The 15,588-nt window shown below is 38.5% G+C and overlaps 1 protein-coding gene across 1 annotated transcript; it reads left to right on the top strand.

Moving 5' to 3' along the window:
• The first annotated feature begins 495 nt into the window (after nucleotides 1-495).
• On the top strand, nucleotides 496-11,147 carry anxa13 (annexin A13). Its single transcript, XM_033639244.2, has 11 exons — nucleotides 496-656; nucleotides 1,737-1,812; nucleotides 1,909-2,003; nucleotides 2,111-2,281; nucleotides 3,757-3,790; nucleotides 6,004-6,083; nucleotides 6,338-6,406; nucleotides 6,496-6,597; nucleotides 8,142-8,217; nucleotides 8,510-8,622; nucleotides 9,776-11,147. Exons 1-11 carry the CDS (start codon nucleotides 642-644, stop codon nucleotides 9,893-9,895), a joined length of 951 nt encoding a protein of 316 aa, XP_033495135.2. The 5' UTR covers nucleotides 496-641; the 3' UTR covers nucleotides 9,896-11,147.
• The last annotated feature ends 4,441 nt before the right edge of the window (nucleotides 11,148-15,588 follow it).

A 15,588-nucleotide genomic window follows, 5' to 3' on the forward strand; every position in this document is an offset into this window, starting at 1 on the left:
ATCAAATTAACAATGTGTAGTACATGTGATCTGAAATTATAACAAAATATAATTAAAAAAAAAAGCCACGTCAGCGAAAAAAGTTTATCGTAAAAGTGCTTGTTCACAGGTCATACATAATTTTTTATTTTTTATTTTTTAAAAAAGGGAAAATACAGTTAGTTAAGTTGCAGTCTTAGTAGGTTGAATTGTAGTAGGGAAGCAATGGTAAAATGAAAATAGAAAATAATTTATTTCCATTTATTGCCTTAAATTGTTTGTAGTTTAAGTAGTTAACCCCACAAAATGGCAAAAATAAATAAATAAAATAAAATAAAAATTAATTTAACTACTGGAGTCACTATGCAGTAATAATGTAGTTAAACTACCAGCATGACTACTGCTGCTTTAAATACTTGTTCCAGCACTGCCACAGACGTGTAGGCCTAGTTCTAAACAAGTGGACCATGTGATGGTACAGTCAGTGGTTGTGGATGTAAATGGTTAACCCGACGGTGCAGCGGGTTCGTGGTGACGTCACACGCTGGTTTCTGCTGCTTTGGGCCGCTGCCTGTATCTCAGGAGGAGGACAAGTGTCTTAAACTACTCTACGACTTCACTCCTAACAGATCACCCGCTACAGCTGGAAAAACATCCTGAAAATGGGCAACTGTCAAGTAGGTACCATGGTCTGAGAGTGTGTGTGTGTGCTACAGACGCGCTGGTTATAGAAAGAGAAAGTCTTATAACAGTCAGCAGTCTGGGCTTCTGCTCCAAGAGCGATATAGTTTCGGGTTGACGACTAGGATCGAGATTTTATTCCAGGATAAACGTTAGATTTTGGGATTAACATCCAATAAGATGTTATATTTGGTGCTGACGCTGCATCATGGATCCAACACTGCAGCGCCTCCATTCGCCGTCAATCTGCGCACATCATAAAAATCGCACTTAATCTTCTTATTCCACCTTAAATTGAGAGTAATGATATCATATTAATAATATTTGGTGTTTCTTTAAATGTTAACGTCGCGAATGACATCGTGTGACAGACAGTGGTGTCTGGGTTTACGCAGAGGAAAGGGCCACTCCCCTGCGGAATGCATCACAGCCCCGTTAGATGTGTGCGTGTGTAGATGAATGAGTGGGGCTCTGTGTGTAATGTGTTAGGTAAGAGTCCATGGGTGCAGAGATGGGGGAGGGTGCCCAGTAGTTTGTGTCAGATCTGTCTTTTTGGTGCATTTATGCTCATTTATTTTATTGTTTTAACTCACTGCAAATTCAGCCACACCAATGCACCGTGAAAAAAGCTTTTAATATCTAACAACGCCTTTATTTTAATGTTTAATTATAAAGTAGGTGCTAAAAACGTATTTCTAAGTGCTTTACAATACAAAAAGCATCTAATTTCATAGTCAAATAATTCAAGTTGGTTGTCCAGCAAAAAACAAAATGATTACACAACATTTTTTTTCTGTTATTCTGTGAAATTTACTGCAAAAAAACCCTTGTTGGCCTCTGGACCACACTTCAGTTACTGCCCGTCATTCAAGCAGCCCCCACTAAGTTTGTTTAAAGACTTCTGGCCCCAAATTCCTCAACCAAAGCATTGTGTCCTCCCCTCCCCCTCCCCCATCCGCCAGCTGCTCCTGCATCGCTGACTTACTTCCACAGCAATCAGTTTTGATATAATTAGGTTATTATAGGATGCTGTTTTTAGCCCTTTGTTTCATCTACATAATCTTTTATTCTCGCAGCCCACAATCGTGCACTATGAGGATTTTGATGTCATGGCTGACATCAAGGCCATCCGCAAAGCCTGCAAAGGGTTTGGTGAGTTAGAAACATACTGAATAAAATTCTGGTTACTTGCATATTACATAGTTTTATCGTTGTACTGCATCTGTTTTTGTTTTGTCTTCCCTACAGGAACTGATGAGCAGGCCATCATTGACATCCTGGCAAACCGCAGCTCAGATCAGCGACAGCAAATTAAACAGGCCTATTTTGACAAGTATGATGATGTGAGTGTCGTTCAGTAATACAACCATTCTAATTATTGCTCTAATTTGAAATATATTCTGCCCCATTCAATCGCCAATCCCTAATTAAATCTGTCTCCCTGTGGTAGGAGTTGGTGGATGTGTTGAAGAGCGAGCTGTCGGGGAACTTTGAGAACGCCATCCTCGCCATGCTGGACCTGCCCGTTATCTACGCTGTGAAGGAGCTGAGGAAAGCCATGAAGGGAGCAGGCACTGATGAAGATGTCCTAGTGGAGATTCTCTGCACCGCCACCAACGCTGTCAGTCACAAATTTAAAAGTATCAAATGAAATTAAAAGTGCAGTGTGTAGGATTTAGAGGGATATATTAGCAGAAATTGAGTAATATATAATAAGTATGTTGGAAATTTGAAAGCATTACCTATAGCACTTATTTCCAAAGTGGTCCTCGGTGGAATCAGCAAACAATACTTAAAAACAGACTCATAATTGCAAACAAACAAATGATATTCTAGACCTTGTCATCCGCTGCCGGATGACATGCAGCAAAGGGCCACAGCTGAACCTCAGTTGGGCCACTGTGGCAAGAACACAGTCTTAACATGTGGGGTACCTGCTTTACCGGGTGAGCTACTGGGTGCCGCTATTCAGCTTTTTACCGGTTTAAATCACCTGGTCCGTTTGTTTTTGAGAGGAAGAGACCTCTGCAGATAATCTGGCTCAGTAAAAAACCTTCTGAGCTTAAGTTGTCAGACAAAACAAGTGAGCACACAGCACGCATTAGCAAGCGCTGGGCTAGCAGCCTGTCTCGGACATGCCAGATGGCAATGGAGAAACACAGTTTTTTTAATGTTAAACTGTTTTATTCAGTGTTTTTATTGGTTTAAATCCCCGGATCTATTTGTTTTGGAGAGGAGGAGACTTCTGTGGATAATTCGGCTTATGATAAAAACCTCCGGAACTTCTGGATAAGAAAAAATGTGAGCACACATTAGCAGGTGGGCTAGAAGACCGTCTGCAATGTGCCAAACAGCATTGAAGAAACACTGATTTGTAATGTGAAACTGATTTATTCAGTGTTTTTACCAGTTTAAATCACATGGTCCATTTGTTGTTGAGAGGAGGAGAACTCTGTGGATAATTTGGCTCAGGGTAAAAACCCTCTTAATGTCTGGATCTTACATTATGAAAGGAAACAGGTGAGTGCACATTAGCAGGTGCTGGGCTAGCAGCCTGTCTTCGTCATGCCAAACTGCATAGAAGAAACACAGAGAAAGAGACCTTTGTGGATAATTCTGCTCTCAGTTAAAACCTTCTAAACTTCTGGCTCTTAAGTTATCAGAGAAAAAAGGTGAGCACAGAGGGGGCAGGTGGGGGGACAGCAGCCCATTTGAACCATGCCGAACAGTTTTTGAGAAGTACTGATTTGTAACATGAAACTGCTTTATTCAGTGTTTTTACTGGTTCAAATCACAGAGTTAATTTGTTTTGGAGAGGGAGAGACCTCTGCGGATAATTCAGCTGCCAGTAAAAACCCACTGAAGGAATTCTAACAGGGAGTTTGCACTTGGCATGGGAGAGAAGTTTCAGTTGGTTGCAATCTGCAATCCTCACCATTAACTGCCACAAAATCCTACTCACTGCTCCTTTAAGAGTGAACACATCAACAGTCTGTGTGCCATGTCAGATGCTTTTAACATTGGTTTTAAAAACAATTAAATTAGTTTAATGGGTTTTGATGTAGAATATTCTAACTTCTTATTCATGTCCCACAGGATATCGCCATGTTCAAGGAATGCTACTTTCAAGGTAAGCCTTTTGCAAACTTTATTATTCAACATCCACCCATTCATTTTGTTGTCATTAGGCCGTAGATAAATCATGCTGTGCAGATGTTAAACCTTTCACCCCGCTATGTTATGAATGTCACAATTTCCCTTCCTGGTATTTTGAACCCTGGAGGAAATGGCTGGGGGTGACTCATTTGGATGCGTAACATGCTGTACTATTCCTGTCCCTTTAGCCAGCTAATGTACAGTCACGCTGTGTTTAGTCAAGGCCCATCCTGCTGTAACTTCCTGTCCACTATGATACCAGTGCTGATAGCTGATTATATACCAACATCTTCTTTAACATTACTCCAGGGACATTTGCAGTGTGTGAAAGGAATGCTGTAATTCCTCCAAATGGATCCCAAATATAACAGTATCTCACTGTCACTCTAGATGCAAGATTTTGTTTAAGAAGTTAATAATTAATTGAGTGAATGAGTGACTGGGGCAGAGATACTGGAGGTGCCTGTGCGTGCAACATGCTGGTTAGCTTATCAGGTTGTTAGCTGGTTGTTTTCAGCTACTGTTGCATGCTGGTAGCTGTGCTGCCTGCTAGGGTGAGATAGCGTAGGAGGAATTTTGGTTAGCAAGCATGTTTCTTAGCTGATGTTATAGACACAAGTGCGTGCGTTGTTCACTCAGCTCAGACCCAACCCAAGTCTTTCACTTCTGCGAATCACGTTTTCTTGTCACTGTGCTAATGTATTTTACAGTACCTTTGGTTTTATTTAAAGGGACCACATATTTTTTTTATTTTTTATCACAATTAATTGAATTTGGTTGCAGAACATTCTCAGCTATCTAAAAGTATTAAATTGTGATGTCACTGTCTGAGAATCAAAATGTGAAAGATGCTTTCTAGACTCAAAATTCTCAGTGATACAGGCAGGAAGCCATCATCGAAAAGGCCAAGATAGCAACTGGTGGTTCCGTTAAAGGGGAAGTATGCCCATTTTTGAAATGTATACATGTTATTCATATGGCCTCTGACAGTCTAAAGATGTTAGTGAACATGAGCAACTCTCTTCCCAATCTAAAAACTAGCATGTTGAAACTCAAATTTGTGATGTCATCAAGTAAAAAGACTGAAGCTACACTAGGACAATAAATTAAGAAAGATGTTCTAGATCAGTGGTTCCCAACTGGTGGGTCGCAGCCCAAAAGTGGGTCATGGGTCTATTCTGAATGGACCACAAGTGACACTGTAATTTAAAGTACTGTGAATACTTGACGGAGAAAGCAAACTAGCTCGACAACATGGCCAAATGCTGACTATATTAAACTGTGTGGACCTTGAACTATAATGACTATGGAGAAATCTGGACCCCATAGCTAGACCAGTTTAGAACATCTAGATGACACTGAGAGCACTCAGGGGAAAGTTCTGAGCATATGGGTACATTTTCTGTTTCAGAACTGAGAGCACTACAGTAGACCAAATCACTGTAATGTCTGCTAACAACCATCACTTCCTGGTAGACATCTGGCAAATTATTTCAATGTAGAGATATGTGAAATCGCCAAATTTGTTTATTTCTGTCGTCATTTTCAGACGTAACTGTAATGCTTCAAGATATACAGTTGAACATGGTCGTCAAACCTAACTGACGTTTCTGCTGTGTTCATTTTGTGCACTGTGTTGCTTTGCTATAATCTTTGAATCTACCAGCAGAAGCTAAGCAATATACTGCTGTGGACGGTGGCCACATCAAGACATATTTTAGCCACCTAAAAATAATCTATAATTATAGTTAAATGTACATTATATTTGGAAATTTTTTACTGCTTTATCTTGCACTCTAACTGATGGAGACAGTGGTAGACCAGCAGCTCCTGTGTGCTACAAAGTAAAATTAGTGTTTTTGTCAATGGAGTCTGGTGGCCTTGAGATAAAGCCTTGAGTTTCCTGTCAAAAAGGGGGCCTTTTTTTGGTGGCTAGAAACTAATTAATTGAGGCAATGTTCGCCCAGCGCCATTTGATTTAATATAAGTTACGCAGGGATTTCCTCAGAAGATATCGTAATCAAACATTGTGATTGTGAAGACTGGTTAAGGGAATGGTGGTACACCAAAACTTGTGTCTGATGGTACAAGGCTATCAAGGGGCGGACTTCCCCTTTAAATATTGAGACGTAATATAAATAGTGTGACTTGTGGTTGTATTTGACCCTTTTTTTGTTTACATTTCAGTGCATGAGCGCGATCTTGAGGCAGATATTGAGGGAGACACAAGTGGGGACGTAAGAAACCTGCTCATGGCTCTATTGGAAGTAAGTGGCCCTGAGTTTCTACTCCATTCCTGTAACTGAATTCCTCCGTCTGCTGTGGGACTGAAATCGAGCTCGCTCTCCCTGTGCCCAATCATTCCCTACACACACGCACACACACACACACACACACACACACACACAGGCCACAATCCAGACACCCTCTCATTAGTAAAACGGAGGCCAGATACAGTTGCTTCAGTCAGACTTAAAGGCCTCACGACACAGCAAAAGTCACTTTGCTCTTCGTCCTGCAGGGCAACAGAGATGAGAGTTACGAGGTGGATGAGGCTCTAGCTGAAGAAGATGCTACCAGCCTGTTCGAGGTACACTTTCTGTAATGTTATATTCATAATAACTCCATTGCGGACTCATTAATCCTGAACAGTATTAATATTTTCTGTATCTGATACAGGCTGGCGAGGGTCGTTTTGGGACGGATGAGTCCACTTTCAGCTACATCCTGGCCTCCAGGAACTACCTGCAGCTACAGGCCACCTTCAAGATGTATGAGCAGGTAGGTTTTGGTGTCACACTGTCCATATAGCTGCAGTGATATTATGACCTGACATTTCATCTTCAGCTAGCATGTGAATTGATCAGGGCTGGTGTCTTACATTACCCTTGAGAACTGGTGTTGGTACTCATGTATGTGCAGACAGACTTGACTACGCTTCCTAGGGTTGCCAATTTCCGCCAATGAGATGGGAAAAAAAAGATCCTGTCGTCATTATAATGAGAAACTTTCTTGAAATAATGAGAATATTTCTCAAAATAATGACACGCTTATCCCAAAATAATGACTTATACCTCAAAATAACAAGAGGCTTTCCTCAGAATAATGAAATAGTATCCCAAAGTAATGAGTTAGTGCCTCAAAATAATGATAAACAACATGCAATACCGGAAGGCAACCTGCAATACCGACCCGCCCCAACACCCGCACATTTTACCAGTTAGTTCGCAACCTGACCCGACCTGAAACTGTGGAATCTATAATTACCATGCACTGTTCAAATAATCTAGTTAGGCAGCACAGTTAAAGTGATTATTTTGGGACATTTCATACATGCAAAACTAAGATATTATATTTTAACATTATATTTCAACATTAAATTATTATTATTTTCATTCTGTTTTATTTTCTTTTAGTATTTTGTGTTTTTTTATTTAATTTTATGTATCATTCAACAACTGTGATCTGACCTGCATGTTAGTTTTTTCACGCAAAAATAAACGACAAAATATTACCTGCAAATCATATTTTTTTTTTGCTATTTATGTTACAACCAAATCCATTTTTTTGCTCTCATGGGAAACAGATCAGATTCTTTCAGAGTAGTATGGACACAGAACTTGAATTCTGTTTCAATAAGATGGGCCACTTTCATATCCTGAAATCCTAAATGAATGTGATCCTAAATCTGAGTCATATTTGATCACTGGCCATGCAGCCGCTGTGAGAACGGTCATCAGGCGTTTGCTCCGGTTGGTGAGACATTACTACATTACTGCTACCTGGTTGGAAGTGGTCTGGCGCGCTTTTGGCAGACTCCACAGATGGTCCATCTCTGGCGCTGCTCAGAATGTTTAAACTGACTTAGGAAACACAAATCGGCAAGGCATGGTTTGGTCCTCAGATCTGAACTGGTGTCACCTGACAGCAATAAATAAATAAAAAAATAATGAGAAACATCCTGAAAATAATGACTATCTTTAGTTTCTCATTATTTTTAGGCGCTTACTCATAACTTTGAGATACTGAGTCATTATTTTCAGATAGCCTGAGATACAAGTCATTTTGGGATATGTAACTCTTTATTTTTGGGATAAGTAAGTCATTATTTTGGTCAAGTTTCTCATTATTTTGAGAAAGTTTACAGGATCTTTTTTTTTCATCACACAAGCAGAAATGGGCTTCCATACTTGGCCCTTTAAAATGTCCCGAACATTTACAATTGTAGGATTAGGAGGGCAGTGTCAACCAGGAAAATGAAACGTTACCACTTAAAGGTCATTGCCAGTACTTGACTGACTGAACGTGTTATTTTCTCTCCATAGCTCTCTGGAACTGAAATCCTGGATGCCATTGAGAATGAGACTTCTGGGACACTGAAGAAATGCTACAAAGCTCTTGGTTAGTATGAAATACAAAGAGCTGAATAATAAATACAGTATACTCAGTCTACGACTTCAAGTCAGGCCTGTAATCATTTACTTCCAAGAAAGATGACGCATAAAGAATAAGCCAGGTGATTACTAATATTTGGTTACATGAAAACCAGCACAGAATTGCATGGGTAGAATATAATAACTGTGTGTGTTTGTGTTTAGACAGAGCCACGGGATAAGCATAGTGTTGAATAAACAGACTGTATGGGGGTAAACAGCAGTACAATTTAATGAACGCTTTTCTTTCCTCCCCTCAGTGAGAGTTGCTAAGAACCCTCAGCTCTACTTTGCCAGACGTCTGCACGATGCGATGAAGGGAGCAGGCACTGACGAGGACACCCTCATTCGCATTATTGTGGTTCGCTCTGAGGTAATTGCACTAAAACATCAACAGGTGGAGCTAAATATTGAAAGTTGGTGGTGTTGTCTGTTGTTGTGGGATAAGTAAGGTAATGCTCAATAGCACTGAGGAAACCAAAATGCCTGTGTTTTCTGTGACAGATTTTAGTGTAAGATGCTGACCTCTCATTCTTATGAAGGCGCTATCTCAAGAATTCCTTGTGGGGATTTTTTTTTTCAAATTTGGCACAAACTTTCACTTGGACTCAACGATGAACTGATTTGATTTGGTAGTCAAAAGTCAAGGTCACTGTGACCTTGCATTCATCTCATTTTTGTTAATGTGTAATCTCAAGAACATTTTTAAGGAATTTCTTCAAATCAGATGTTTTGGTGGTTAAAGGTCGAGGTCACTTTGACCTTACGTTTGTCTTATTCTCATAAACGCAATATTTCAAAAAGGCCTTGAAAGAGTTTCCTCAGATGTGACACAAACGTCCACTTGGTCATAAGAATGAACTGATTAGCATTTGGTTGTCGAAGGTCAAACATCAAGGTCACTGTGACCCCACAAAACATGTTTTGGGCCAGAAATTAAGAATTCATACACTGATTATGAGAAAACTCCACACAAAATAATTAAGTGATGACATTTTATATCCAAAAGGTCAAAGGTCAGCTTCACTGTGAAATCAAAATATTCTGCACAAACACTTTTCTGGCCGTTACTGAATGTCCTATCTCAGGAACTGAAGGGGAGACATTTTGTCAGACACTGAATTGTTGACACTAATCTTGGATGTCCACCTTGAACTGTGCTGATTGTATTTTTGTTAACGTGTAGTCTCAAAAACTTTTTTAAGGAATTTCTTCAAATCTGATGATTTGGCGGTTAAAGGTCAATTTCACTTTGACCTTGCGTTCGTCTTATTCTCATGAACGCAATATCTCAAAAAGGCCCTAAAAAAAAGAGTTTCCTCAGATTTGGCACAAACGTCCACTTGGACATAAGAATGAACTGCTTAGCATTTGGTGGTCGAAGGTCAAACGTCAAGGTCACTGTGACCCCACAAAACACAAAAAATGTTTTAGGCCATACTGTAACTGCAACTTGAGTGGTTCGTGGAGGCATACAACCACAAAGCCATAATTCTATTTTTTTTTCTTTGTCCTGCTTTCAACAGTACGATTTGGAGACCATTAAAGACATGTACCTGGAGAAGTACGACGTTTCTCTGAAGGAAGCCCTGAAGGACGAGTGCAGTGGTGACTTCAAACGTCTCCTCCTGGCGATCTGCCACTGAAAGTCTGGGAGTTAGGCAGGGCGGACGTGGACGGCAGAGGCAGAGACAGCGGAGTATATTTATACTGAGGGCACTGCTGTTTTCTGTCTAACACACTAATACTACGCAGTCTCTCCATGTGACATTATGTAGGGAGCAGGAGGGTGGAAGTGATAGAATAATTAACTTGGCTTGACTTGTCCAAACTCTGTGAATTTAGGTGGCTCTCTTTTTAAACTTTTTCCACAGATGTTAATTATGAAATTGAACTGGAGTTACTCATTTGTGTCTGTCAATTACTGCCCATTTCGTAGTCAACTTTTAGCTCCAGTTCCGAATATCTTTACCAGCATTTACACAGTGATATGTTTTGTCTTCGTCACTGTAAACAAGCACCAAGATTTATACATTTCCAAGAGCTGACTGTAGTCACACTGATGCGATTACAGAGTGTGATTTGATCAGGTGGTGTGATGCTTGACAAGATAATCACATTGTAAACATAAGACATGTTTGTACACTGGCAAAAAAAGTCTTTCTGCTGCTGCATTTCCTGTAATGAAACACTAATGTTACAAAATCACCACCGTACAAGTATTACACTGTTATAGATCAAATAATTCTGTATTCATGTTTGATTTTTGTTCTATAGCTTTCACCCTCCATGCCTGTAAAGCTCAGTGACTGATCACTGCTGTTACTAATGCAATCACTCCATGTGGCTTGAAGTTTGTGCTAAGACTGAAGAAATGTGAACGTTTGTCATGAAGGAATATTAGCTGGGATTATGAAGGTTATGCAATGTTATGTGAATGGATTTTATGAATTTTATGAATATATATTTCATCAGTTGCCTATTGAAAGAAACTATTGATTTTCAGTATGTTTTTATCCTTTACTACAACTAGAAAAACTTGACAAATCCAAATACACCTCACCTTGTTATATATTTTTTGTATTTTGCAACTAACCCAGTAGAGTGTTTAATATATATCATTTAGTTTACTGTTTTAGGTAGGCCAGAGGGTATAAGAGAAGAAACCTTTAACATCTAGACAGTCTGGTGTCATTTGTGCGTCTCTATACGGCAGCTGAGATTTGATAAAAAGTACCACTATTGTAAAGATTTTGCAACAAGCTGAGTAGATACTCAAGTGAGATAGATACAGCATCAACCATGGCATCAGTTGGAGCTGTAGGACTAGTTTTTGTCTCTCTATAGCCAAAGAATTTTAGTGAATCTGTGCAAATAAAGTTCCCTGTAGTGTCAGCACATCTGGTGTTATTTATTTATTTCATTATTTTCAGTATACGTAGCTCTGGAATTGGCAAAAAGGGCATTTTAAAATAAGATTTTAAAAAAAATGGGGTTCAGTGTCTAGAAAGTTACATGAGAATTTTATTGTGAATCATAATATATTTAGATCAGCTGCCACAGAATTCTTTATGCATAATGATGCAGTTGTCATGGCAACCTCTCATGTCAATATGATTATCATGATAACCGTATCAAAAATTCAGTAGCTGTCCAATGTATGCTCCAAAAACAAACAGTGAAGACTGTAGAAGTGAATGATGTTTCTATCCCTCATATGAAGGGACACGCCCCCTCAAAGCCTGTCACCACTGCCTTGCTGCATTCATGTACTGTCGGAAAAATGCAAATTTCAATTGGTCAACCCAGTAAGAGTGGGAAAGAATAACGGTAAACCTGATATTTTAAAGCACACGGTGATAATTAGTTGGTTTGTGCTTCATTAAAAAAAAAATCCCCAAACCAAGCTTGAGTGATTTTTTTTTTCTTTTTATAAGGTATTGCATGGTGTCTCTTGTGTAGGGAACCAAAAGCACAACTGGGGAGCTGAGAAGTTACAGGTCTCTCAGATGATTTAACTGGTAATCTGTCTTGCCAATGTTTACATCATTCCATATATATATATATATATATATATATATGTGTGTGTGTGTGTGTGTGTGTATACATATATATATATATATATATATATATATATATATATATATATATATATATATATATATATGTATATATGTATGTATATTAATACATAATTATACTCTTTGTGCTGATGTGAAGATTATCTCGCTAAACAAAACGTGTAGGTATATCATAAAGGTTTGTTTGCCACGGGCTTACTTCCTGTAATAATCCAAAATCCAGTGGAAAAATCCCATAGGTTTTTTGATGAGGGAACCAGGGCGACACAGTGGCCTCGGAAAAACTCTTTTTACTTTTTCTGTATTTTGAGAGATCCACAGCTGCTAGAAGCCTAAAATGGCTAAAAAGGACTTTAAGTAGCACTAACTTGGAAAAAAAAATAAAAATAATAATAATTACATACAACTCACATACTTTAATTTCAATGGCGGGATAAATATATTTACTCAAGTACTGTATAGTTTTTAGATACTTGTACTTACTTTCCATTTTTTGCTACTTTATAGCCCACTTTATTTGGCAACATTACTTTGCAAATTTGACACCAAAATGTAAACCAATTTGAATTATTAATATTGTTATGCCTTATATTAAACTACCTGGCAGTAAGCCTATATAAACCACTAATAATTTATCATAGTTTATACTTTATTTATACTACTACATTTAATATTATTGTGAAATAAACAATTAACAATTAAACCAAGCGATTTGATTGGACAAGAGGCATTCACGAGTGCTGGTTTAAAAGAACTGGGAGTCTTAACTATGCATGTATCCCTCCGCTTTACAGCTGTTCTGAACCGTTAATTAAGTTAACGTTAATTGGCCCACATGAAGGGTCGTCAACAAAAAGCAACATGTTGCCACAAACACATCTGACTTAAATGATGACTGGTCATCAGAAGAGCATGAAGGGACGGACAGAAGCCTGGATACTTCACTGCAATCCTCCAGGTATGCTCATATGACGTCAGAAGATGTATCAGCATACTGTCTGTTAGCATACTGTGTATTATAGCAACACACTTTTACCCCCAAAGCGCCTATAAACAGACTCTTATTTCACTGGTCGTACAATAAATTTAAACATATAGATAAATATACGTGATACAAAGTAGTTGGCAGGCAGTAACATGCGGCCCTAGCATACACAAAGTAGCAAGCTAGTGTGCAGGAATGCTAAAGTGTTGCTTGGCAACATCCCAGTCCTGGTCCAGTTGGAGAACTATTTGTGCTGGCGGAGCCAAATTCATCATGAAATAAACAAACAAATCATTATCTGCTGTCCCTTTTCAATGTTGACTTATAGATTGTAGGACTGTTTAAAAACAATATCACACTCGAGGTCATGCTATTGTACTGACTGAATATCAGCATGAATGTCAGGCTGGGATTATCTTCGTCACCGAATAACAGCCGTGCTGATATTCAGTACAACAGCACTCCCTATCGTCTGATCTTGCCTATATTATATACATTAAACTCTATTGTGCCTAATATTATACACATTTTCCTAAAGTTAAGCCTTTAATTTCAATTTATTTATATTATTTAGAGCTTCTGGGCAAGGCATTGAGAGAGAACAATTACAATAGGGCCAACACAACTAAAATCAAAAGCAATAAAAGAAGAATAAATGGCTATAGCTATTCCAAGAAAAAAAAAAGCCTGAGGCATGTTTGAAAATGTTAGTATGTCCACTAATAGGCTAAATACACTACTGGCCCACAGTCTATGGTTTAAAGTATGTTTGGCTGCTTAGCATGAGTTTGTAATGACAGTACTTTTGTTAAAGGGCTGTGGTTCATTATTCTTTTAGCCTATGTTTCAGTGACATCTGTGTTTATTTAAAAAAAAAAAACATGGATGAATACAATGAATTTAAAACACAAGTAATAGGAACAAATGAAGCAAATTTCTTTAAAAAGTCCGAGTTGCTCTTAGCGCAACACTTTGTACTGTAAGTGCTTACAGTTTCTTTAATTATTTTTGGGGATACAGCACTGCGCCAGGTGTAAAAATGAGCCCCCTTTTAGAAATACTTATTTCAAAATAATATTACATACAAATCACTTCCTTTATTTTCAGTGATAGAATGTACATTTACTGTACATTTACTCAGGTACTGTTCTTAACTTCAATTTCAAGATACTTGTTCTTAAGTATTATTTGGCAATAGTACTTTGCAGATTCAGATTATTAATACAGAAATATAAATCAACTAATGAATTATGATATATTGTCATAGCTTATATTAAAGTACCCGGCAGTAATTCTATAAAGTAGTTAACTCCAATTCCACCTTTATCTGCTGCAACATTATGGATGCACACGTTAATGCATCAGTAATTATCATGCAGTACCATAATATATTCTAAAATTGGCCATTCTGCATAAGGACTTTAACTTTTGAAACTTGAAGTATATTTTGGTGCAAATATTTATGTACTTTTACTTAACCTGTTCAGGCATAGGCAGTGTGTTTTAGAGCATCACTTCATTGATTTGAATGGACCATTAATGAAAAATAAATCACCCTAATGTGTTATGCTGGGAAAAAAGTAGGGCTGTTGTCAACCAAAGAAAATCTTGGTCGACTAAAGTCGCACATAATCTTCAACTAATCGATCAGTCATGGGAAAAAAAATCTGCATATTAGTTTTACCTCCGCCAAAGAGATTGTGTTTTTGCCAGCGTTGGTCTGTTTGTCTGCAAAATAACTCAAAAAGTTATGAACGGATTTTGATGAAATTTTCAGGAAAGGTGGATAATGGGACAAGGAACAGAGTGCTTTTCTAGTTACTTCTGAGGTGATGTCTGTGTCACTCTGCAGTGACACCTCCAAAACACTAGTCGGCGGTGGAGGACTGTGTTAAGTGCTGTAAAGTTTAGTTCAAATCAAACTTTGTTTATATAGTTGATTCAAAACACATTAAATATGGCTTAATAGAGACAATTTCAAACACAAATACGCTAATTGACTTCACTATAAATCGCAGATCTGATAGACAAACACTTGTCTTTATCTGGACACATTTCCCCCACCAATACAACATGCTAACGTTATTAGCACAAGCCTATGGCATTTTACACTGTATAAATTAGCCCAGCGTCTAGCGATCTTTTCCTCTTCTCATGTAAAACCAGGGACAACAGCAACATTTAACAAAGGTAACGGTACATAATTTGGCTCCATTACAACTCACAACATTCACCAACAAAACAACCATCACACTAAACACGTTTCCAAGCAAATGCAACATGCTAACGTTATTAGCGCCAGCCTATGGCATTTTACATACTAGCCTAGCAAGGAGCGGAGATTTCTTCTGCTCATATGAAGCCAGGATAAATCCCTAAGTATAACTCCCTAAGGGATAAATCACTAACACGGCTTAAACTGCTATTTTAGTGGAGGTTTAACTGTCTTTACATTTTATTGTTTCTTATCTGTGAAATACAAGTAAACACGAGGTGTGTTTCCCCTGCGGGAAATGGTTTCAACTTACAGAAACTGATGGGAGGTCTGCGTCACGCAACGCTGGTGAGGGTGGGCGAGTTCAACTTTCTGTCATTAACAGGGGTGTTTTGAAAACACCCCCATTTTCACAGGTAATTTAGCCTCTCCCTCCCGCCGCAGGAAATAATGGATTAATTCTGGAAAGCTGTTGATGCAGCACTTTTTGCCTTATGAAAGTAACACAGCAATTGTTCGACCAATGAGAATACTCGACTAGTCGACCAGGAGACTACA

Source organism: Epinephelus lanceolatus, chromosome 20, assembly GCF_041903045.1.
Source record: "Epinephelus lanceolatus isolate andai-2023 chromosome 20, ASM4190304v1, whole genome shotgun sequence".
Taxonomy (NCBI): Eukaryota; Metazoa; Chordata; class Actinopteri; order Perciformes; family Serranidae; genus Epinephelus; species Epinephelus lanceolatus.

Coding starts and splice junctions, on each gene's coding strand:
- anxa13 (XM_033639244.2), top strand. Junction 2,004..2,110: donor ATTTTGACAAGTATGATGAT/GTGAGTGTCGTT, acceptor TCCCTGTGGTAG/GAGTTGGTGGATGTGTTGAA. Junction 2,282..3,756: donor TCTGCACCGCCACCAACGCT/GTCAGTCACAAA, acceptor CATGTCCCACAG/GATATCGCCATGTTCAAGGA.